The sequence below is a fragment of the Apteryx rowi genome, unplaced genomic scaffold, assembly GCF_003343035.1.
Source record: "Apteryx rowi isolate R43461 unplaced genomic scaffold, aptRow1 scaffold_257, whole genome shotgun sequence".
Lineage (NCBI taxonomy): Eukaryota > Metazoa > Chordata > Aves > Apterygiformes > Apterygidae > Apteryx > Apteryx rowi.
The window spans coordinates 652,862-678,330 of NW_020448941.1; the positions used below are offsets into that span (position 1 = coordinate 652,862).

At 34.7% G+C, this 25,469-nt stretch overlaps 2 protein-coding genes across 7 annotated transcripts in view; one reads left to right on the forward strand and one right to left on the reverse strand.

Annotated features, from left to right (window-relative positions):
- The window catches only part of CASK (calcium/calmodulin dependent serine protein kinase), a 237,354-nt gene that overhangs the window by 125,574 nt on the left and 86,311 nt on the right, over positions 1 to 25,469 (forward strand). For 4 of the 6 annotated variants that reach the window (XM_026067255.1, XM_026067256.1, XM_026067257.1 and 1 more), the window contains 3 exons: positions 10,405 to 10,507; positions 21,495 to 21,670; positions 23,925 to 24,047. In XM_026067255.1, coding sequence (XP_025923040.1) covers positions 10,405 to 10,507; positions 21,495 to 21,670; positions 23,925 to 24,047 — 402 coding nt within the window. Of the gene's footprint in view, positions 1 to 10,404; positions 10,508 to 15,866; positions 16,050 to 20,094; positions 20,122 to 21,494; positions 21,671 to 23,924; positions 24,048 to 25,469 lie in introns of those variants that run through there. The other 2 variants (XM_026067259.1, XM_026067260.1) reach the window with 2 other exon arrangements.
- Positions 4,331 to 7,983, reverse strand: GPR34 (G protein-coupled receptor 34). Its single transcript, XM_026067261.1, has 2 exons — positions 7,914 to 7,983; positions 4,331 to 6,104 (listed from the first exon to the last, which is right to left on the reverse strand). The coding sequence occupies exon 2, from the start codon at positions 6,079 to 6,081 to the stop codon at positions 4,939 to 4,941; it is 1,143 nt and encodes a 380-aa protein (XP_025923046.1). The 5' UTR covers positions 6,082 to 6,104; positions 7,914 to 7,983; the 3' UTR covers positions 4,331 to 4,938.

A 25,469-nucleotide genomic window follows, 5' to 3' on the forward strand; every position in this document is an offset into this window, starting at 1 on the left:
GAGACCTCAGTAGTTCAGGATTTGTATAAGGGGTGGAAAAAAGGCTCGCAGATGATTCCCATTGCTACAGAGAAAACGCTCAAAATGTATTTTGGATTGGTTGAACTTCCCTGATGGGTTCCTTTTCTCTGTACGCTTTATTTGTACTGTGCAGCACAACTCCCTCCACTCCACCTTGATTCTGTATGTGCTGTCAGAAAGAGCATTACACCAAGGTGTCCATATGAGACTCTTAATTATTTGTTTCTCAGCCACGTAAGATTGCACTTCTCTCATTTGCGGTTTCATTAATTCATTTTCCATGTTATGTTATCAGAATAATTTATAATTTCTTCCCTCATGAAAAATACCAATTTGAAAGTTAAAAAATAGAATTACAGTTAACTTCAGTTTGAAAATAAAAATTGGTTACCTGTATGTTTTTGTATGTTTATAATTCAAGTCTTGTTTCTGGCAAACAGTTTTGTTTCTTGACTTATGTTTTCCACTGATTTTAAGGGGTATGTGTAAGACAATGTAGCTATTAATGTATTTGTCAAGTCTAAAAGGTTTAGAAGTGACTAGCTCAACACATATACTTTATATGCATTTTGCTTATATATGTATCTAATATTTATGCTAATGAAGAATATGTGCTCCTTTTACATACTTAAAGAGGTGAAACTTTGGTACACCAAATGAAATTTGAGGATGTGTTGTAGACTTGAGTAATGTGTTGAGTAAGCCCCTACTTACAGAAAGAATATAACTCTGGGATTGTTCCTGGAATAATCAATGACACACAAGAGAATATCTGTAAAAGTGATATAAGTTGATTATTCTGCAACTTGTAGTAGTGCTTATGTCTAACAAATGCTACTGAAACCTGTATACTATTCAAAGGCTGCAAAGTGTTTATTGTACAAATGAAATATCACAATTTTATTTACTACCTGTCATATGAAATGTAAAAAAAAAAAAAAGAGGGAGGGGGTCTGAATGATTTATCAAGTCTCTTGTTGTACTTGTGACTCTCTGTGGGCATAAATGGAATGATTTTGATGTTGAAATTCAGCTGAAGACTTAATTGCTATAGCTGGCCTTCACAGTACTTAGTAAGCGCTGCTAAGACAAGCAGTAAGAAACACTATTAAAGTGCCAATAGTACCGCCATTGAAAATGTCACAGCATAACTTTYAGCAGACCTCCAAAGATGTTTCAGGACTGTTTCTTTTTCAATAATATTGGTTTGCAGAACCTGACATTTTACCTTCAAAGTTGGGACAGTTGTTTTTTTTTAACTTGAAGATTAAATATGAAAATATATTAATACCTGCCTTTGTTTTTCTTTCAATAGTAATTGTTTCTTATGTGTCGATGCTGTCTAGACTCAAATTCCTTTCTGAGCCAGTTCATACATTTGGCCTCTAACATCTTGAAGCACGGACGTCCACAACTGTGGAATTCTGTAATAAGTTATTTCCACTTGTTTGATTGTTTTGGAGGCATGTTTATCATTCTAACTGCTGCTCCCTTACTCTCACGCTTGTGTCAAAAAGCATATAGTTGTTCCTCATCCACTCTAGTATGCCATACCTGACTTCATAGACCTGTTGTGTCCCCCTTCAGGTTTTCATTTCTGTGCTGAAGAGTTGTTTTATTTAATGTATTCTTGTGTAGAATCTGTATCATATGAATTATATAGTGGCACAATGATGACTTCTCCATTCCTTTTCTCATAACTTCAACAGTCCTTTTGCTGTTCGATTGCTTTTTAGTGGAGAGTTGATATCTTAAACCTGTCTTGTAGGTTTGACTACTCTGTGCTGTTTGAAAACTTTGTCATCCCATTACTCTCTCTCATTTCAGATTGTAGTGTTCAATACATGCAAAACCAGGTCCATATGCAGATTCTCAGGGAACATCATGAAGTAAAAAGATCACATATTTTTAGCCTTTCTTTCCAATTTTTAACTAGTTCTAAAACAAGAGTTATCATCTAACAACTTAGTTTACTTGACAGCCTTTAGTAAGTGACTTGCTCAAAGTCCAAGTCCACCAGATCACTTTTATCCCAGTGCTTCTCAGCTCCYCTAGAGAGCTCCTCTATTTACTGACTTTCTGGTACATGACTTCCCTCAAAAATCTCTATTTGCTCTTCCCTAGTGTACCCCCATGCTTGCCTAATTTATTTGTCTTAATAGGTGCTATGAATTTGCCTTATATGAACGTTAGCCTGTAGCTTCTGAAATTTCTTTAAAAAGGTTTGGGTCACATTTGCTTTTCATTGCTCATGTACTGAAGCAGATTCAAGTAATAGGTTATATGATTAAGTGATCCAGTACCGAAATGCTTTTAAAGCATTTTATTGGCCAGCATGTGGTCCTGTGAAAGTGTTACTCTTCAATATTTCTTCTGAAATGGTTTTCTTCTAAATGGTCTAAAACCTCATCCCTTGATAGTGCACAAGGCTCCTTTAAAACCTGTCAAGAATGACTGTAGTGTAGAACATGTCTGATCAATACAAATAGGTACCGATATTTAAGGCTTTACTCTTGTATAAAATATGTAATAGCTTTCACCATTAAAATTCTTAAAGCAGAAAAGCCTACCTAATGATATCTATATGATGGACTAGAACACATCCAGAACACTTTTTTTTTTTTTGTCCTGGGGAACACATTGCTATTTGCTTTTGGCTTTACAAGTATACTTCATTTGTAGCATTGAAACTCTATACTGTTACTTGATCCTCCAAAGAGATCTCAGTCTATTTTTGCAATTGTGCAGTGTCCATGGGTAAAAATCCTTTTAATGAAAATTCCGGTTTGAATGAATACATTCTTTAAAAGAATTTTAGAATTTATACTTTGTTCAAGTCCTCCAGTGGCCCTGGTGATTAGTGTTATCCACTAGCCAGTCAGATTAGAGCAAATACAGGTACAAAAAGAATGATGAGATGGTGCCTATATCTTGTAAACTGCTGGTTTCTAAACTACACTAGGTTTGTCAGAGCTGATGTGACTTCTTGTACTATTATAAAGCCTTCAATTGTAAAGGACAAGAAACATGCTATTTTTGGCATTGCACAAGTACACTGTACAGTCAAGGCAGTTCCTGCTCCAGTGTACATGTAATAGGATGATGAGATAATACATAAAAGATTCTGAAAAGGTACAGCACAACTTATTCTGAGAATAAATCAGAAATTACTGTAAAAAATCTTAAATAATTTTATGTTGAAATGTTTAAGAAAAATGTCGTTACCAAGATACTTTTACAAGAATTAAATGTTTATAAAAGTAAGTCCCTTCCAGATTAAGAAAAACCCCACACCGTGCCTTTTTAAAAACGTGACAAAATACACTGGCTAGATGTTGTACTTGGTTAATGTGTTTACATCCAGTTTAACCAAATCTAGATGAAGTAAAATCACACTAAAAATTAAACTAAGGTTATAACTAGCAGAGGTGAAATATTAGGTCTACTATGTTTAATGCAAGTTTTAACAGTTGCTTCTGTAAGACCTGAATATTGTACAATAATAGTAAGAATTTGCAAGTTTTGGTATAGATTTGATCTAAAAAGCCACACAATCCATTAGAGAAGTTATTAATAGTCGTATTAATAGTCATATCAACCTGTGTGCTCCAGCTTACCTAAGCAGTATTGCTTGTATGTGTTTAGAATAGTAAAACCTTATTTTGTAGAACTAACATCTAATATCTAACTCATTCACCTTTCTGACCTGTCATGCTAGAAAGATAAGTTGTTCTTTGTATAATCACCTCTCATTACAACTCTTCAGGACTAACACCCTCCATCCTCACCCCCCCCCCTTTTTTTTAAATGATGGAGCAGTTTGAAATTTTAGTTTTTGTCTAAATACATAAGACTGGTTTTAATCTGAGAATATAATTGCATGTAAGGTATATTTGCTGTTGTATTACTGTTTACATAGCATCAGCAGTTATCAAAGTTGTTTTAATCTTGTGAAAACAGAATATCTCTGCCAGGGAGAATGTGCAATTGAAATGAGTGGCTTTGGAAATCTCTAAGTAGGCATTAACCTTAAGAACTAGGTGGAGTTAGGAATTAGGAGTCTGAACGAAGGTCAGAGCTGATGCTTCAGAGAGGTTCACAAGAGCTAATTTTTCTATTCTGCTGTAGCTGAAGTTACCAAATTTGTTAGTCAAAGTTTGAAGATCTCAGCTAACTGAAAATACCTTTATATCCTTTCTCCTTTGTGAATTTCTGATTTTCCTAACTCCTTGCTTGCTTTCCCTGAGATATTTGACCTTGACATTCATAAAAACATTGAAAATATAATAAAGGGCTTAGAAGACTTGAATATTTTAATTTTGCTGTTTAATAAAACGAAGTGTGTCTTCTGTAATGATAACTGAATTAATGGCTGTCTTGTTCTTTAGCTCATTGTTAAGCCATATACATTGTTAAAATCTCAAATATTCAACTGAAAAAAATRGTTCTATAAAATGCAGTTAAAACACTGATCTCTTTGAAACCTGTTAAAACAGAGAAATATAGGAAATCTGTAATAAGTAGCATAGCTCTTTTGAATAGGACACAAAAGCATTACTTCTGCAAAATTCGTATTGTTTACATACCCAATTGGTGGTAGTAATGTGTATGTACAAGATTCCTTATATATACAGGTTAAAACCACATTGTGGAAATCTCCCCAAAGAGTTAGTGTTCTAGATTAGTCCAATAGAAGATGTCTGAGATAACTTTAAGGAAGCTTCTCTTTTTTTTTTTCTTGGATAAAGAAAGTAAGCTACTTCTAAAAAGTCACTTCTCCTTTCCATGAACAGAAGATTTCTCATTTCTCAACAGGAAGACAGAGGCAGGATTAGTAGCTGTGTAGTATTGCATTGGTACATCTTAAATTGATGTCCAAAATAACAAAGAGAAGCCATTATCCCTTAATTTAAATGATCAGATAAGAGACTTCTTCTTTAAAGAACTTGAACAGGGAGTGATAGTAGATAATCGCTCTTGTGTGTATTGTCCAAGTTGCATTTCTGAAGTACTTTCTGAAGTTACAGTTGAATCCCCATGAAGTTTTCTACAAATAAGTTGGAATACAGTCTTACGCACACTTCTGGACATTAGGAAATACATAACTGGGTCTAAGCAGCTGTTAAAAGATGAAAATATAAGCATAACCTCATTGCATTTGTGAATGATTTCCTTCCAATAACAAGATGGATCTTGTAACTGTGATGTAATGTAGACGAATCGGAACACGTGATAAGGAACAAAACATATGGTGAAAATAATGAGTACGATGAAAGAATTCCTTGCTGTCTGGGTGTATTTTCCTGCATTAGGAAAATTAGCTCTTTTCTTAGAAATTTTCAGAAGGTTCTTGGCAATTTTAACATATGAAAGTATCAAAAGGAAAAAAACTATCCAAAAAATGATAACAATAATATAATTTAAAATTGCTTCTGTCTTTGCCTTGTGTTTATTTCTGTAATGAAAGCACATAGTAGAATTGCCTTCTTCACTCTTAAAGAAAGATGGTGAAACTACTATTATAAATCCTGTCAGTGCAAGTGCCCACACTATGCAACAAATATATATACTTCGTGTAGTAGTTAACATTTTAGGACGCTTCGCAGACTTATTTATTTTTACATAACGATCTAGACTAATTAGTCCCAACAGTACTATGCTAATGTACATGTTCATATAAAATAGAGTTCCTACAATCTTGCATAAGATCAATCCAAACATCCAGGTGTTTCTGGTAATGTGATACAGTATTCGGAATGGAAGACAGAAGATCAGCAGAAGATCTGCAATAGCTACATTTAGTAGGTAAACTTGGATAGAATTCCTTTTCTGATGAATGCAGAGGAAAGCAAACAGGGCTATAATATTTCCAACCAATCCAATCACAAAAATAATGGAATAAAAAAGTATTAAAGCAAATGACAATGAGTCTTCATTTAAGGGACAACTGGCATTGTTTTGGATTTCTGAGAAGTTTCTGGCTAGGTTGGTTTGGTTTCTCCAGATGACTTCCCTGTATGGAAGAATGTTCAAAAAGTCAGCTGAAGTTGCAGCCATCATTTGTTAGGATTTTCTTTGCTGCTCTGTAGAGAGGTAAAGAGAAATTATAGGAATTAATCACCAAACGCTTTCATGTGTTTGCTTGCTTTATTACATACACAATCTGAAGTTACATAAATGTAAATAAGACAATAAGTAAAAAAGTGAATTAACCTGAGCTGAGCTRATTGTTGTGGAGCAGAAGGACTTTCAGCCAGATCTCACAATACAATGTAATCCTAGAAAAATCTGTTCCGGGGGGGGGGGGGGGGTACAGAGTACTCATGCAGATGATGATTCTAATAATTGCTTCTTTAAACTATGACCATCTTGTTTTGATATAAACATTTATATTTTGCTGCAAATTTTAGAAATTGTTACATTTTTTGCTTGATCCATAAGGACAAATAATTTTTAAAACATTATGAAGTTCCGTTGTTAAAATTGTTTTTTATGACCAGTGACTTTGTGACAGTGCGAACATGTTTTAATTAAGATGCAAATAATGTGGAAGCATAGCTAAGTGAAGTATTCTCGGTGTTGATACAAGATACATAGAAACGCATCAAAACAATACTAAACAGTATTAATTTTAGATAGGTACCCAGACTTTCATGCAAGTCACTGGTTATCAACTGCCAATTGCTTTTCTAAATGGAAGCTACTTGGCTGTATAATCTGCTATAAATAACACTGTGTGAGTTCCTAATATTACAACAGCTTGCTTTTAATAGTATCTTCATATAAATTTAAGCTTTTTTTCTTTTGTTGACTGTTATATTAGGGTTGTGCAAGAAAACTACTGTCAGCTTGAAACCACATTAATGCTGTGACAAACAGATTGTTTTCACATTTTCCTTGTTTTCATAAAATTTCTAATTAAGGTGAGCTTGGTTTTGGCCAGGAAGGTTTAATCTTAGAAGATAAAAATCAGCTTTGACCAAAAAAAAGAAAACCAAAAAAAAAAGTGTGGTTAAGAGAGCAGAATAGTAATGAGCTTTTTAGATAGTTAAGACTGGTTAGTATTAGTATAAATTCTGTACCTGATTTATGTGGCATGTTGATAAAATACTGCATAAAGTATATTTAGAATTTTTTTAAAGGGACAAATTTTTTGTTCCCCTAATCTCATAAAAAACCAAAACTGTTCTTGGTAATCTGAACTAAGTCCCACAACAACAGTAACAAGAAAAAATGCTCTTTGCCGTATACATAAATTTGAAACAGTTCTTCTTCTGTGTACTAGGCCTTAAAAATGCATATTTACATTTAAATGTGCAATATAGCTACAGCAATAAAAATGGCAGCATTTTAAGCAAAAATCTTAATGAGATCTAATACTATGTATACAGAAACCGAATTATTGGGTGGACAGTCTAAACCTCCCATGCTGGCTGATCTTATAGTTGTATTGAGTATGTCTGCATTGTGTTAGCAGTCTTATGAAGATTGCTGCTTTATTATATTTGCTATTTAGTATTATCTGAGCTAGAAATAATTTTAGAAGTTTCATCTGATAAATAACTCAATGCTTTCAAACACATCTCAAAAGCTATCTTCCACTTTAATTTCTTGTTTATGTTGCTAGTCTGTAAAAACCCTTGACATATAATGACTTACATAGGTAGTTACATCTTTCAGGTGCATGAGAGATGGAAAAATCAATTACATTGCAGATGCTAAAAGCTATAACGTTTCTAATGTGTAATAAATGTTTTCACCTATAAACAAGAGGCATATTTGGCTTGAATCTAAGTATATTAAAGTTTTGAAGGTAATTTGTCAGTAGTACTTCTGTAATTTGTATTTTAATAGAAATTTGTTTTACTATAGTTTAAGAGGAAGCTACTTACCGTTTATTAAGAACTTCTGCTGATTTTCAAAACCACTGGTGAAGAGAGGAAGGACTAACATGCATGTCCTCTTATTAGAAAGTTAAAGCACCAGCTTCTCTACAAAGTGATAAGAATCAGCTGACGCAGTGCAAGTAGCAACAAGGGGAAGTTTAACTAGTGTTGCAACTGTATTTTTTTTTAAAGGTATTTTTAACTAGCAAAACTGAGTTTATTGAAAATACTAATTTTGATATTAATTTGGACTTTGCTGGGGGAAATTCTGTTTAAAAAAAAAAGTCTCCAAATTTCACTCTGAATTGGAGAGTTTATTTTTTTCATAGAAACTTTGTTTCTAGTGACCAGTTTCAGTGGCTTCCTTTTCTTATGTTGGCACAAGCTATCTTCTTTTTAATACTCTCATCAAAACAGTATCACTTTTTTAAAAGTGTAGAGTAAAAATATATCAACACATCATTAAAATGCTGTCTTTTCCTTTTATTGGTGTAGATCTCATCCATCCATCTTCCCCCCTGCCATGGGGTGAGAAATTTGAGGTTGATTTTTTTTTCAGTCTAATGACAATGCTGATAGAATATGAAAGTGAGTGCAGTATGATAATTTCAGTTAGGCAGAAGTGAAATATTCAGAGATAGTACCATTTGGAATAGGATACAAGAGGTTGAAAGTTACATTTATAAATCACAAATTTAAAAAGGGTTTCTGGAAGTGCTAATATATGGTAGCCTAAATTTATTGATCATCTCAAGAATATCATCTTGACTTAATGTTCTACTTAGTGTTTGAAATGAGAATTCCCATATTGACGCTCTTAATATATCATCTGGCTAGGAGTCAAGTTTGTAGGAGATTCTGCAGATTTCAGTTAGATTTTTCAAAGAGTCTGTGATTTCTTTCTTGAAGCATCTTGTTACTTTACAACTGTGGGTTTTTTTTAAAGGAAAACATGGATGGTTACAGATGATGACTTTGCAGGTAGTCAGATTCAACCATGTAGTTCCTTTTCATTAATCCGGCCCAAAGCTCTAAGTTTTTGCTTTGTTTTGTTAATGTGTTTTCTATCAGTTATTTATATAACAGTAACGTCACAAAATCCGAGTGCTCTGCTATATCAAGTAGTAAATAGTAAGGAAGTATCAGAAGAAACAATTTGTGACTCTGCTATGTTTATATGGAGCAGACTGTGGGAAAGTGCACCTTTTTTAGAGTCTTCTGATATGATAATTATTTTCTTCCAGCCTAACATCTAATTTAGTAAGCTGATTCTGTAAAAGTTGTTGTGGAGCTATGGGGGTTTTACAAAATGGTCCCACAGCCTAAATTAAAACCATACTGTTCAGCTGGTGCGCACAAATACATACAAAGAACTTGTATATGGATTCTTCCACAGTTTACTTAACCATTCATGCAGGAAGGTTGTAATTATGCTTTTTCATATTTGAGCAGTTTAGTTCAGTCACTGCCCAACGTGATTTAACCTAAAATCTCTCTGTAGTTTAGTGACTGTGTAATGGGTAGCTGCTTTATTCTCTGAAGGTACTGAAGATTCTCTGAGAAGTTCCTGGCGGGAGGACTAGTGCAAAAGAAAATCTAACTGAAGGCCGCACATTTCTGTCTTCTGACAGTGTTAAATAATACAGAGGCATTACCTATTTTTAGATCTTAGTTTTGTAATTTATGTGGTAGTGTATTCTCAAGAAGCAGTGTACAGATTTGACATTTGTCCTTTTAAATACTCTAATATGGCTGACTGTGCAAAGGATGCTGTGAGCAAATGTAAGAAGTAGCTCTACATTAATTATAGTATTTTAGTTATGTGTATTAAATACTAAATTGTGATTAATAGGTGTTGTTTATATGCTGCTTCCTCCTACCCCCAATCTCTGCCCTTGCAGATGGTTGTATAATATTATTCCGTTTTTGTATTTTGCATCCCACTGTTATTGACGGAAGGAATGTAGAAAATTAAGGGCATGTACGATTGCACAGAGAATCCAGTTTAAAGACCTAAACAATTTCCCCTTCACTAGAATATTTGTTAGAAATGTTTTAGGGATATTCCTTTTCTTTTCTGCAGTTGGAAGCTGATTGGTGAAGTCTGTGATTAAGGCCCAAAGTAGTGTTTTGTATTCTTTGTGTGAAGAATAAAAGTGTGTTATGGTTTCAGCTGAAGAATTGGAACAGTATAAGGCTGAAGTGTGAAGGGTAAAAAGAAAAAGTAGTACCAGGAAAGAAATTCTTGGCAGGCTTTCATAGTTATCGCCATTTTATTACTATTTCGCTTTGTGTTCTCTGTGAGTACTGATAAGTCCTGAAAGAGACAGTTGAAAGGGAAACCAACAGACAGAGAGGAGTTCACGCCAAAAAAATCTGAAATGAATTCCATTCAAAAAACAAAAACTCTAGCTTCTGTTTGCTAACTTATGAAGATGTTTTCTTAAAAGCAAATTATACTTTTCAAGTATTGTAATAATCTGTTTTTTCTTTTCAGCCACACTGTGTATTGCTTGCCTCAAAAGAGAATTCAGCTCCTGTAAAGCTTGGTGGCTTTGGGGTAGCAATTCAGTTAGGAGAATCTGGATTAGTTGCTGGAGGTAAGAAATTTAGTGGKTTTTTTTTCCTTCAAAGTTATAGAATGCTATGCATATTGTACTGGAGAATTTTGTTCTTCCAGCAAAGCCTGGCTTATAAAATAAGAACTCAAAAATAATCTTTCAGTAAAGATTTTGTTAACTTTATAAATGTACACAGTTAATCTAAACAGCTAATCAATTGTACTTCATTGTTACATGCACGTAACATATATACTGTGTATATGGAGAATTAAATCCCTCTAAACGTTACTCAACAAGAGCTTACACTGTTTTGATCAAAATAAAGTTGAAAAGTGCAAAGATTTTTGCATATTAATATAATCCGTGGCATAATTGGTCTGCACCTGACAAACCAAATAAGATGAAAGTGATACCAAGATTGAAACATGTCAAAGCAATTGACTTAATGCTCCCCTGTGGTTCTTGCCAATTTCTGTCAGAATGCTACGCTCTATTTAATAGAAAAATCCTATTGGTTATTACATGTGACTCTTTTCTGTGTTTTTATACTTCCTTCTAAGTATTGCATAAGACATCRATATCTTGATACATATTTATATTTTTTGACTGTGTTTTGTTTTTTGTGAATTTTATTTCCTCTAGCTGCCTTCCATATTGTTCCAGACAATAGGGTTATGCTTTACTCATCCTACACAGATGAAGACCCAATCAGTTTTCTGATGCTTTCATTGCCAGAATAGGGGACCACAACAAAGGATTTCATTAGGGTTTTTTCTTCAAAAGGGATAATTCCCTTTCAGTTCAGTGCTTCTGCAAAACCTCAGCTTTTCTAATATAATTCTTTTGTGTGTGTCATTTTGGCTTCTATAAGTTCTTTAATATAAAAGGCAACCCCAATATAAACACACCAACAGTTTCCATTCTCTTCCAGATATGTCTAATATCCTGGATATTTCTTACTACCTAGAGACCTAGATACATCTTTTCAAGGAAAATATCCATCCATTAAAGCTACTGTTGTTTCCTTAATAAGAAGGTCATTCCTTTATGTTGCTTTTACACTGTTTTTCAAAGTATTCATATTCTTTTGGTTTCTTCTCTTCCAGCATTGTTTTCTGTACCTCTGCCACTGCTTTTTCTAGTGACAGTTCTTACGCTTCTTTTCATAATTCTCTCATTTTCCTTCTTTATATTCTCACTGAGCAACTTCATCTGTCTCTTCTGTTTCAGCTGCTCTTTTGGAGCTAGTCGGTTACGTTGTACTCTCGGACTACCAGCTGTCTCACAAAAAACTCAAGTTCAGCTCTCTCCCAGAATTTGTCATATCCTTCCTTTCCTGATACTATTCACAGTTCCATGATCCTGCTCGTTGTTCACATGCTCAACCTCTTTGCATTATCAATGTTTATCTTTCCTTTTTTTTAATGTAAAAATGTTTTCATTCCTTTCTGGTTCTGTCTGCAGTATTTGTAGAATCTTCTTTCTTAATCCTCATCAGTACAATATTTCTTTGCATGTTGGTTAACTTTTGCCTTATCTGTCTAAACCTCTGCCATATTAGTCTGCCTTCATATTCTCTCYCTCTCTCTCTCTCTCTCTCTCTCTCTCCCCTATCATTTTCCACTTGTAGCCTTTTCATTAATACTTCTTACTTYCAGCTTCAAATTTAAACTATCTTTCTTTCCTCCAGGGATACCTACATTAAGTCCACTTCATTTATATACCATATAAAGTCTCAGTTCTACTACTTGTCTCAAGTTTCCTCCTTTTCTCTTTCTTCTCATCTTCCATTGCAGACTTTACACTTTGAACTACATCTCCTATCTAGCAATTCTTTTCTCCTCCAGAGTCCTTTCTGAGGGCATATTACTAGAGAATCACCTATACAGCACTTGCAAGATTTCATTTCTTCTGCTTTATAATAATACCCCATATGTGCTATATGAAGCTTAACTGTATTGTCTGTTTGAACCAGACTGTAAATTTCTTGTAACAAATTGTTTACTTACATATTTGTATAGAACTAGGCTATATTATTATGCCCTGTAGATTAGTTTTGTTTTGTAATAATAATAAATTTAAAAAATCACAGGCACTACTTATTTGTCAGTTGTCTTCTGAATGAAATAGAAATGCTCTGCTTGCATAAACAGAAATTTATGATCAGTGTGATACCCAGCCTGTTCACTGTCACATTCTTTTCCTAATTTTTAGTTAAAAACATTAATTCTGCTTAACATAGTCAATTATTTCCCCTACAGCATGTCATTTGCTGTATTTGATTCTTTTCAGGCATAACATATCAAAGAAGAAATGCTTAATTGAATGAAAGCTGTTATGGCACTAAGATTCCCTTACTGACCTGAAAAATCCCTGTGCTCCTAAACTATCTTGGCATTCAGTAGATCTTAAAAATTTTACCAAGACTAGAAATGCACTGTCTTATAGCTGCAGAAAAGTGCAACACTTACTAACCTTTCTGTATCTAGGTAATTAATATGTATTAGCACAATACCCTGGAAGAATATGCTTATTTCTTGTGTAAATCCCCATGTAGATCATCCTGGTATTCAAGGACAGAAATGCTTTTTATCTTTCCTTATTTTATATTGTTTGGAGTATCTTATCTTTCAAAACAGAAAAAGAAAACTTTCTTTTAGAAAAAGCATGTCAACATTCAGGGTAATATAACTGTAGTAAAGTTCAGCTGATAGGATTCTTCCCTTAATCTTGCATATAAAAAACAAGCCATTATGCAGAAGCTCTTCAATATTTGTGATGATCACTCTTTTTTGTGATAGTATTGTTCCCCTAAAATGGGAGTTGCTATATCTAAACTATTCAGGGCTTACCTAGCTTTTTTTGTTTTTTTGTTTTTCTTATTTTCATGCATATGTGCCACTTTGCCTTACCTTTTCACATTGATACACCTATGCGTGACAAGCCGGGTTCATGTATCCCAGGAGAACACAAATAGAAAGCCGTTACCTATCTCAGTGTCTGCTAAGCCTACCTTCTAGGGTATAGCTTTGGCTTATTTAGGGCTTTGGAATTCTTCTAACTTACCGAGGGAAATCTTTTTTTCCAGTATGCCTAACTGTTTTTAAAAATATTTTGGGATTTTTTTTTTTTCTGATAAAGGTAAAGTAAATTTTGAGTATCGAGAGTAGACCAGTCCCAATCTTTTGGCATAAGTCAAAGGTCAACTTGCATTGTTCAGAAGGATTATAACTACAACATCCTTTCAAGCAAATAGAGGGTTATTTAGCAGAAGTGTTAGAGAGCCCATGTTAACAAGCAGATACTAGATGTCATTAATGAAAATATCTGTGGAATAAATTTTAGGGAAATGACTAATTTATCAGCTAACAATCCAGTGGAGTTTATTTTTAAGGGAGTTTAATCATTATCAAGCAACTACAAAAAACAATGGATGTAGCCATAAGTCATTTTGCATAAGACCAAAAGGGAAAATGTAAAGAAATACTGTTCCATTATGCTTGCCTATAAGCTGCAATGCAGTGCATAAGAATCAAGATGTGTCATCTTCTGAATTACAGGAAATTGTTTTCCTGAACTACCAATCTCTGAAGTTCTCTTTTCTTGGGGTTCTTATAATCAGAAGGGGAAAATCTTACTAAAGTGGTATTCATTTGATGCATTCAAGTAGGTAATTTAAGATGAAATTCTCTCAATATAGACAGTGGTTATAGAACATCATAATTTATAAATGAAACTTTTTATGGAACAGGGTGTGAACAGGAAACAGTCCAACATGTCTGCATGATTATGATGCAATTGGAGAGGCAGTGGAACCCAGCAAGTCAGTGATTTAATAGAGCAATTTCATGCTGTGATCTCCTTCTTCTTCCTTGGAGGAATTTTCTTCCATAACATAGTATGAATTGTCACAGTATTTTCTTATATAAATGTGGTGATGTCAGATGTATCAGATACCATATCTTAGGTGCTAAGAGTTTCAGCTACAATACAGTATAGAAGTCTAAATAAGCAGAAGCCATTGAGTCCACAAGTGATTTCTATTTCCTCCCCTTAATTTTTTAAATTCTCCTGGTTTCAGCTAGTACAAAATCAGATAACTGCATAGACTTGAATGGTATGAGATTCTGTACTAGCTGTTAAGTTGTGTTTGTCTATGGATAGTTGGCTGATTTTATTAGCAGCAGCAAAATGATAGGAACCATTATGCCAGTCCAGTCCAGTACTGATTTTTCCCTAAGTATTAGTTAGCTCCCCAAAGTTCCTTCAGAATCATATAGTATCTTTATGGATCCTAACATAATCTTCATCATCATCTTACTGGAGAAGGTCTTCTGTGTTCTTCATAGAAGTACACCACACAGATACCAAGTGTTCTCGGTGCTTCATCAGCCAGCCTTTTAGAGTTAGTACAAAAATGGCAAAGGAAAGCATTACCATAAATTTCTCTTGACCTTTCCCAAAGACCATTAAATTGGGGAAAAACTCTCAAAGTTCCTTATTAGTGATATGTTCCTATGAATGTAAAATAATCTTCTTGGTGATTTTATATACCCCAGTTTAAAAATAATGTTTTTGGAATGTTGTATTTTTACGCTGACCAGACTTTTTTGTTTGCTCAGCATCAGCGTCTAAATGGCACAGAAAATCTTTCATTTTTCCAAGGGGAGATAAACATTTGTAAACAGAGGTCCTACACTAGTATTCTTCTTTTTGCTTAAGCAATAGTGTTTTATTCCTCTGCATTATATCTCAATATTTTTGATTTTTTTGAAAAATAAAAAGATATTTGAGTCTCTTCAAAACTTTGTCTCTGATACTTTGTTTTATTCGACAGATACAACTGTGTTTTACTATTTCTCAGAATTTCCACTTCACATCCGGGTCAATTTGAAAGTGCTTACAGGAGGCTAATGTGGTTAAAAATCAATTTAGATTTACTTCCTCCATCGTCATTTTGTGGCTAAAAAAGGCCAATGAACCAATTATTATAATTTGTCTGGCTATCGTGTGATCTTTGTTCATTTTCTGGGCACTAATATCCAGGTGTCCAGTTGTCTGCTGATACATCTTTTTAAAAACATTTTCTTCAGACAGTCTTCTGTGCTGAAGTTGAATTGCTTTTTTTTAATCTGCTCATCTTCTCTGTACACGAGCTTTAAACATCTCTGTTGTCTGGAGTAATGTGGAAAGGAATTAAAAGTAGTAAAATATGATCTATCTGATCTATTGTGTGTGATTCTTTGATTTCTTCCACATTATTCTGGACATCCCACTCTTTTAGAAACTTCTTAATTTAAAAACATATTTCTTATTACACTATGTGAGAGGTCAGATGGTGATGTTTATTAGTACCTCACRTTTTTTTCCTAAAAATTATTTGTTCCAGTTGTTTCCTTATACATCGTTCAGATACTACTGCTGTTGAAAGACTCTCCTTCTGATATCTTGATCATCAGTCCCCTGCCTTAGGGATGACAAAATCTGATTGGGTCTCTGTATATACTCTTCTTCTTGTGGAAAGCATAGCCCTATTGTCTGGAATAATATGGAAACAGTCATAGAAACTAAATTACCAAAGGTAAGTCAAAATTTATCTTTAGTGCTTGTGAATGATATCAGATTGACCACACTGAGGACTGAAGCTGTCTTTACCACAGGAAAAAATCAGCAAAAATAGCAATTTTACACATTTCCACAGTATCAACATACTTCAAATCTGGCTGATAAGAAAGCTTGCCTCTAGAAATAAGGTGTCTATAGGCTGTGCCCATTCAGGCATTGAGTGCTTCCTGAGAGAGCAAACACTTTGATGTAAGCATTTATTTAGAAAGAATTGGACAGAGGCAAATATCACTTTCAAACAYGCCAGTGAAGAGTCTTCATATAATGATGATTTTCAGTTAATGCTACTTTAGAACAAGTAAGAAGAACCTAGAAGTAGGTAAAAACATAACTGATTGCAGTCCTTCATGTGACCTCTTCTCATACACAGACAAAACTAAGAAGTAATTCGTGTGCATGCATCCAATATTTATGTAAATAAAATAATCCTATTTATCATGGGCAGTCATTAGAATATATCCTTGAGTGTTCTTATATCCTGAAGAATACAGGACCTGTAGAAGACAGAAGGTATCTTTTCAGAGAGAGAAAAGTGTCTTTGCTCACTCTTCTGTCTCATCCTACCTCCGAAAAGATACAAAGGTTCTGCCAAAACACCAAAGAAAATTCAAAAGCTTCTAAAATATTTAAAGATAATTGAACTGTTGTGAAGAATATGTACTTTAAAATGTTATACTGTGGCATGTTTAGAATCTGAACTTGTCTACTAGATAATCAGCCTACTTTTTCAAAAATTATTAAAATTTTAGGCAATGGGTAAGATGCTGCTAGTAACAAAACTGAAACATTTTACCAAAAATTGTAATAGACCATAAGCAAAAGTGCTACTTTGGTCTAAAGAGCAGCCAGTATCCATGACTTTAGCAAACTTTGTTGTATGTAGATTTCCTTTATTCTGTTAATGACATATACCTTACAGTTCTTGTAGCTGTAACATAGGAAAAATCCATATCTATATGTAAGTTCATGGGTGAACTCCGTTCATTTTGCAGAGAGAAGTGCCGTAGTTCTTGCTTAGACAACAGTTTTTAAAATAACCTCAAAAGTGTCATTTGCTCCTGTGATGAACACAGTGAAGTAGTTAGTTGTCATGAGGAAGATGCCAGCAGTCCCAGGAAAGATTTTAGCCTTTTTAATAGAGTTTATAATATGTAGATATATTTATTCCTGTGTATCTGGACAGTGCAGATCTCAACCGATCAAGTTGCTGTTTGTTCTGGGTTTGCTCTTTCATGGAGGTGAAATTGTGATCTGCTTCCATGTCTAAAGTATCAGGATCTTGAAATCTGCACTAAAAAGGTTACAAAACCAAATCATTTTGTAATTTGTATTACAGCCTTTCTTTTAAACGTTCACTCCTGATTAATTATATTGCAAGCAGTGGTAAATGGCTGGGTTTTATTAGGTTAGTGTACCCTTCTCTCTCACTTTTTGATTTGAGTTTATATACTTCTTATTCAAAATTTAAAAGCAAGTATTAAGGTTTAGTAGTACTGATTTGTCATCATGCTATTAAGTAGCATCCATTTTTCATACAGTTGTAGCAGGGATCTGTTGAGGGTCTTACACAGCTGTATAAGATGTGACCTACTAACTAGTTTAGTCCTGCATTAAGCAGTTCATTAAGGTGGATTTGTCTACAGTATGTTGCTTTTGAACCAAGACAGCAAAGATCCCATTCTTTTACCTTTCATCTACGGTCTGTATGTTCCTAGGAAAGAGAAAAAGGATTTGAGCAGATCAGAGAGGAACAGTGTTTTTTAACTGTAACTTCTAAGTCTGTCAGAGTTTGTCTGTAAGAGAACTTGAGTACTAAGTAATATGCAACCTCACAGTCCGGTGATGTACTGGGTTGTCTCCAGATAAAGTAAATGAGGAACCTTGAGGTATCAAGAGGCTATAGTTTGCCCAAGGTCATACAGAGCAAGTAGGGACTAAGCTTCAAGAAGCCTTTCTTGTTCTGTTTAAAAAAACAAACAAACAAAAATGTGTATATGGAGAGAAAAACGATGATATGATGAGGGTYGTTGATAATGAACACAGTGCTGACAAAATGGATGTGTACTGCATAAAAAATTCTTGCATATTATGTTTTGTCTGCAATTTTGATAAGTTCACTGATGCAAGTTATGTTTGCTTTTTGTTGATATGCAGTAGCTTTGTAAGTATTTTTGAATTTCCTAGCCCTGTGGTCAGGAGGAGAAGTAGAGAGAGGAGAGGACAACTAGAAATTATTGTCTACCATCAAGATGCTTCCTTTCAAAATTTAGGGAAGCTGATTAATGCTCARTTTCAAGTCAGTATTTTCTTCTGCATGTATTTATGAGTACATAAGAATAAGGATTTTTCTTGTTCACTGATTTCTGCAAAGTTCCCTTTTAAATTGAAACATTTGCTGAAGGGGAAAAGGAAGCAAAAAAAACCACTGTACTTTTGATACTCTCTTGACACTGTAGATTAATTAGTTTATACAGCCATGATTAAATCAGGTAAGGTGCCATTCATACTGAAAACTGAAATGATTTACTTTTTTTACATTTATTCAATATTCTGTATCTTAACAGCAAATCCATGTAATGCTATTAYATTGCACTTGTTGCTATTATACAACACAGAGAAAGCGTAGAATTGATAGCTGTTTGCAAGAGACATTTTCCTTAGAAAGGGATGTTCTATAGGTAGGCCTTCAGTGTAGTACAAATACTCAGCTGACATAAATGCATCGGTGCAAAAAAAAGAAAAATGTAAGCCCACCTCCCTTACAATACACAGTCATTTTTAAAATGTGTTCCTCTCTGCAGCAGTTGTTCACTTACACCACAAAGAAGCCCAAGCGAGAGAGGAGTGGCACATAATATATATTATAAATATACATTAAATCAACTTGAATATCATTTATTACATATGTTTCTTAGTTTCATTAGCTACTTGATCCACATAAGTATATGTCCATCAAGTTTAGTGCTTTTTTTAATAGCTGTGTTTGTTGTTGTGATATCCTGTCTTCGAGTGATTTCTGCTGTGTCTTTTGAGTAATCTCTGTTTCTGTTGACTTCCCAGATTTCATAACAGCAATTAGAAAGTCTTATAGTAAAGCAGAATCTTCGGAGTATCTTTGTTCTTCCATTCATAGAGATACATAAGATTTAAACAGGACCTTTATTATTACTAGGGTTTTTTCAATGTGTAAGAAAGGTTGCACCTCTTCTGAGATTGCAAATGGGGATCTCTGCGCGCACATGCCAGTAAATTTACCACTGCAGTAAACAAAACTGGGGTAATCCAGGCTGCCTTGGTGCCTTGCGTGATGTCTTCTATATCAAAGGTTTCCAAACTGTGATATCCATACCACTAATGTCACATGAGAAGTTTTTAAGTGATGTGCAAATATTGTTTGAGTAAGCAAGTGTTGTTTCTTGTGTACATGCATAGCCCTGGAACAGAGCTGGAAACGTTGATGCCTCTGCTGTCACCAGTAATGGCACCTTAGGAAAAATAGTTAGGAAACCCTTACAGATAGAGATTTATAAGCACGTGAGTTCTCAGCAATTTCTTATGCATGGTGAATATGTGTCCTCTCTGTTTTCCTTGCCTTCCCCATCCCCAGGCATCTGGGGATATATCTGTGAGCTTGAAGAGTTGGTTTTGTGGTTTATCATTTAGACAGAAAGGTATTGCATAAGCCTATCAACTGTGTATAACTAACAAGAGGAATTAGTAATCTTTAGCCATGCCCAGATGTCTTCCTCTGCCAAGAGTAAATATCCCTCCTCTTTCCACATTGATATGAGGGGTGAGCAGGACATGCAACATCTTGTTATTTTCCTTTTTTAGCCTGCGAAGGAATTACCCCTTCACTATCGTATCAGCCTAGACTGCATGGACTTTTTAATTTACCAATCTAACTCAGTGTCAACGTAATATTCCTCTGTCACAGGCAGATTCCTAGCGCTTGTTCGAGAGAAAGATTGCCTCATAAACTGGAAATGGAAAAGGTTTAGCACAAAATAACCTGGAGTTGGACAATGGTATTGTTTCTCCTTAACAGTACGGTGAAAAAGCTACTGTCTTTCTGTCAATTTCTTAATCCTCATAGATTAAAAAAGGAGTGGGGACTAGTTTACAGAGTATGGTTAGATGGCATTCCTGCATCAGGAAATGGAGGATGATCTTTACTAAGTTACTGCCAGATAGTCTCCCACATGTTGCTTACCAAAGCTGTCACTTAAGAGAATTCGCATTCACGTGTTGTGTGGTATAGGCTAGTCTAGCAAGAGTCTCTTTGCAAGACAGCACTGAGTTAAGTAAATGTTATGCTAACACCTTTGGTTCTCTAGACTGCRTTATAAACTCTCCCAGCCATCAGAATGGTGCTGCAAGCCTTGAATGGAGCCTCTGAAGTCCACCATGGGATCAGTGGGCAAGAATAACATATGCAACTGATGCAAGTGGTAACAGTTTGCTAGAGTTGTGGGGTTTGGGGTTTTTTCTTCTTTTGGTACCTAAAAGAACCACTGTAGCCCAAAGACTACATTCTTCATATACAAAAGTAATGTCCTGGTCTTCCAAAACTTAATTCTTGTTCCCTTGTAAATACTCTGCAATGGAAACCTGTTTAGCATGGGATACCATTTACGGGGAGAGATAAAATGTTTGTTGCTTTTATCTGGCTTAATATATTACATAGTGTTTGAATGGCATCCTTCAAATACATTTATCCACTCAAAAGATTAGTTGGTACTAAATTTGTTTGGTTTCCTTGGGTGCATATTCGTTGCCAAGCCAAAATCAGTAATGTCACAGAAGCACTACTATGTGGCAACCGTTAAATGCACCATGTGAAACACATCAGCATTATCTTTCTATCTGCTGGAAGATACTGTTTACTGCAAGAAAATAAACAGCGTATTTGCTAGCATTTTGCATCCTTGTCCACAATTTCAGTAGATCAGCTAAGGTTTGAGCAGGTCAGCAGACCAAACTTTGCTCTCACCTACTAGAGGCAGCTTTTTCAGATGAGCAGCATAGACAATATGTTTGTACAGGTTCTCTGGATAAATAATTCCTCTTTCCAAGGTTACTCAAGTTGATATTTTTATGTTTATATAGAATGTTCCACTGAAGAATCTTAGTGCTTATAAATGAATGGTGTTTCATTCCTTTCAGGGATAGGATAGAATATTACTCAATTTATAAACATATAAATCAAGCAAAAGAGAATCTAGTGATTACTCTAACTGGACACGTTTAATAAATACTGAACTGGAAGAAAAAAGAGTTTTGAAAGTTTAATCTGCAAATAAAACTTACTAAAATTGTTTTAGTTTAATGCAGTGCTATTCTTTTTTTCCATGTTTGACTCACATTGCTTTGACTCAATTTTGTTTTTATTTCTATTTAGGACGTGTAGGAACACCTCATTTTATGGCCCCAGAAGTGGTAAAAAGAGAACCTTATGGGAAGCCTGTAGATGTTTGGGGTTGTGGAGTGATCCTTTTTATCCTGCTAAGCGGTTGTTTACCTTTTTATGGAACCAAGGAAAGATTATTTGAAGGCATTATTAAAGGAAAATACAAGGTAAATGACAATATGCCTGAGTTCTTTTCCGGTAAGATGAACTCTGCTGTTAAAATTTCTGGAAGTTGATTTCTTTATTTAGCTTAACTTAAACTTGAAGCTTATAGAAAGCTGTCTGTTACTCAGAAAGAGAGATCATTATATCTCTCCAATCCATTTTGTTCATATTGTGTTTCATATCAATGGTAGCATTTAGAAGGCAAATTTATTTACTCAGATGAAATAGAGTGCAACCATTAGCCCCTAATTATACACTGAGCTCAGTAGGATTACATAAGATAGAGCGGTAGAGTATAGCAATCTGTGTGTTTCTTATGTTTTATAGATCATTTAATTTTTTTAGCCAAATAAAAGCACTATCATAAAACTGGTCATCACATTACCTTGATTTAAAGTAAAATGCATGTTACTGTAAAAATGTGGTTAGGCATTTTTCTTTTTAGTACTGTATGTAGTAAAGTACAGCTGATTATTCAGAAGAAGCTACTTGGAACTGAAAGCAGCCGCTCTGTGTGCAAGATAAGCATGTTCCATGAGATCCTGGAGGCCACTCTGGAGACAAATTTAAAGCTTCTACTTTGCTATTTTTGCTGCTTTGTCTAAGATCATACTGTTTAGCAATACTTTTGCACCAAAGATCATACACATTCTGTGTATTAGCAGAATAAGAGTAGAAACTATTAAAACTGTCTGATAGTCTGTAGGGTGTCCTATGAAGTACTTATATATGTGTGTGTGTGTGTGTGTGTGTATTAACAGCAGTTTACTAAAACATAAGTGACAGCTGTGGCACCACACTTGGCCAAGAGTATACTTTTTAACTCTTTGCATTTCATATTCATAAAAACAGTAGGATTTCTTCAAGGCACTAGTTTTTGGATTTCATAGACTGTTAGATGCTCGAGTTTCACTTTATGGAAGACTTCTCTATGGAATCTCTCAAGCCACAAAAACCTTCTGGAAGTTTAGAAGTTAACTTCTATTTCTTAAAAAAAAAAAAAAAAAAAAAAAAAAAAAAAAAAAGTCATGGCCAGCACATTGTGCCGTCTCAGTTCCTTTTCTGTTCGTGTTTCCACAATAATATGTCTATTCAGTGAAAATATTTAAGGATTTCAAAATAGTCTTGTTATAAACTTGCCATTACCTTCATTTCGTTTCATTATAACTGGAAAAATTTACAAGTGACAACTATAAATGTGCATTTCATAGCCAGATAAGTGTTCCTGAGTGCTCCAATATAAAGGGATAATTTTTGTTTAAGACTGGTTGTAAATAAAATAGTCCTCTTTAAATGAACAGTTCATAGTATTGCAAAAAGTCTGGTTATAATTTTGAATTTTCATTTAGTACCTCATAAAATTATCAGTGTATCATCGAAATAAAACTTAAGCTCTTCATAAATTAATTATTAGAAATAGCTTAAGGATAGAACCCTTTACCACAGAAAAAATTTTCTTAGTTTATTATGATTTTATTGGTTATCCATCCTCTTGAATAGCTGGACACAAACCTGCATATATGCAAAACATGCAAATATATTCTAAATCATCCTTCATGTCCTTGCTTCCTAAGGATACAGCTCTGCTCTAAGAAGTGTGAAGTGCACAATTGCTTGTATTATTGATCACGTATCAGTACACTATCCTCTCTGAGTGACTGAAGATGCTGCACTGCTTCTTAACTGCTTGTAAAGCTGAAAGAAATTTTCTGGGGAGAGGCATTGTCCATGGTAGCAACGGGGCAGGACTGAAGTGGTTAACAAGAAACATTAACCAACTCCCTTCTTACTCAGAATCAGTGGTGTGAAATTGTGGCATTATACAGATAGACTGTTGTCTTTTCTTATATTGATTTCTGGAGTAGATTTAATTTCCATATTTATCATATGCATATTTAACAGCTGGACAAAGCCTGACTGTTTTTGATTTTCTTAGTGAAAGGTCAGTTTTATCTGAACAAAATGTAAGACGGAAAGTGTTAGAAAATTATACTGTGATTATATCACAATACTAAGGATAAAATTCAGCTTTTATGTGATATAATGCTCACTGTCTTCAGATCTTTTTATGCAGTTTAATTAGCAATTAATGTGCAATTTTCTAAGTTACTTTATAACTTACAAACTTTTTACGTTTATTATGATAAGATACTGACAAGTACCAACCAATGTTAATCTCTGTGATTACCTTTCATAAAGAATAGCGGTCTTGTGCTCTTATTGCTAATTTAATTTCTTTTTCTTGCTTGTAATCAGATGAATCCTAGACAATGGAGCCATATCTCTGAAAGTGCCAAAGATCTGGTACGTCGTATGCTTATGCTAGATCCAGCAGAAAGGATAACAGTATATGAAGCACTGAATCATCCTTGGTTAAAGGTAATAACTCAAACTGTATAAACACTGGTTACCTCTTCAAGGGAGAAAACAGATCTGTCTGTTTGAACTTTTCAAAGTAGACATCACATTATGTAAAATGTGTGATAATATCCTTTAAATCCTTTGAGATTAGAGCCTGAGATTTTGATGATTTCCAAGCTTGAACCCTTCCTTGACTGCAAGAGCAAACTCACTTGTGCATCTTAGGCAGCATCAGAATATAGGGAGCAGGGCTGCATAGAATGAAGTTTGAGGAAGGAATTCGTGTGTCTTTCTGTGGCTCTCAAACTCCAGAGGAGTTATCTCTTATCTCTTCTGTGTTCRGTCATACCTAGACCTCTTTTCTATTATGCAGCATATAACAATGCAGTTTATTGCAATATATTATATTTCTTAACTGTGCTGCTTTCTTACATCAGATCTTCTGAAATGTCCCTTTAGAGTGAAAGTAGTATGTAGTGGTGAGTTGCTCAAAGGCCACTGGAAGTAGTTGCTGGACACTGAAGATTAACAACAGAGGCAGGAGAATATATGCTTAGTTTCTCAGCAGCCTCATTAATAGGCTGGGCTAAACACTTTAGAGTTGGAGAATTATGATGGTGTTGCAAATTTAAAAAGTAGCAAGTACTAGTTCAGAGCATTGTGTTTTCTTGGCAGAAACTAGTTAACTAACTTTTTTTTTTCTATACTGTCTTTTATTTCTTTTTCCTGAGACAACACTACAGAAAAGGGTCAAAATGTCATTAACTTAGCTAGGGCACTCATTTGGAAGGGTTGGGATTTTGGTATCTGCTCCTGAACTGTTTATATGTTTTACGTTAAGCAGATATTGACCCCCAAAAAAACAAAAAGAACCTGGGAAGCACAGACTGGTGTGGTCCTCTTCTCCCACCAACTGAATGGTCTTAACTACAAGAGAATGGAGTCATTCTTCCACTTCTCTGCCCTCTTTCTGGCTCTGATTCTTGCATTCCTAGCTACAGAATGGTCTGTCTTTGAAGGAGAGGACAGGAGTGTCCCCGTGTCAGGAATAGCAGTTCTTAAGGCACTCTCCTGAAAACTGTGAATTGCTGTTCAGACCTTCCCACCTGAAGGGAGCTGAGGTTGTCTGTTCATCTGGGCATGCCTACTGAATCAAACGTTTCGGAGGGCGTAGGAACAGGCACCATGTTTGTGAATCCCCAGTGATCATACCCCAGTGACTGAGTCTCTGGTGAACGCAGTTGAACTGTGATTATCTGCTTTTAATCTGACTATTTCTCATATACACTTTGTGAGCTTACCTACAGTTCAATGCCAGAGCAAGGGTTTTTTCAGGGTTACTTTGGCAGGCAACTTTGCCATTTATGTTGTCTCGAGCAACTAAGCTGGTTAGGCTTTTTAAAAAGATAGTTCTTTAATGTAAATATGCAAATTCTGCCT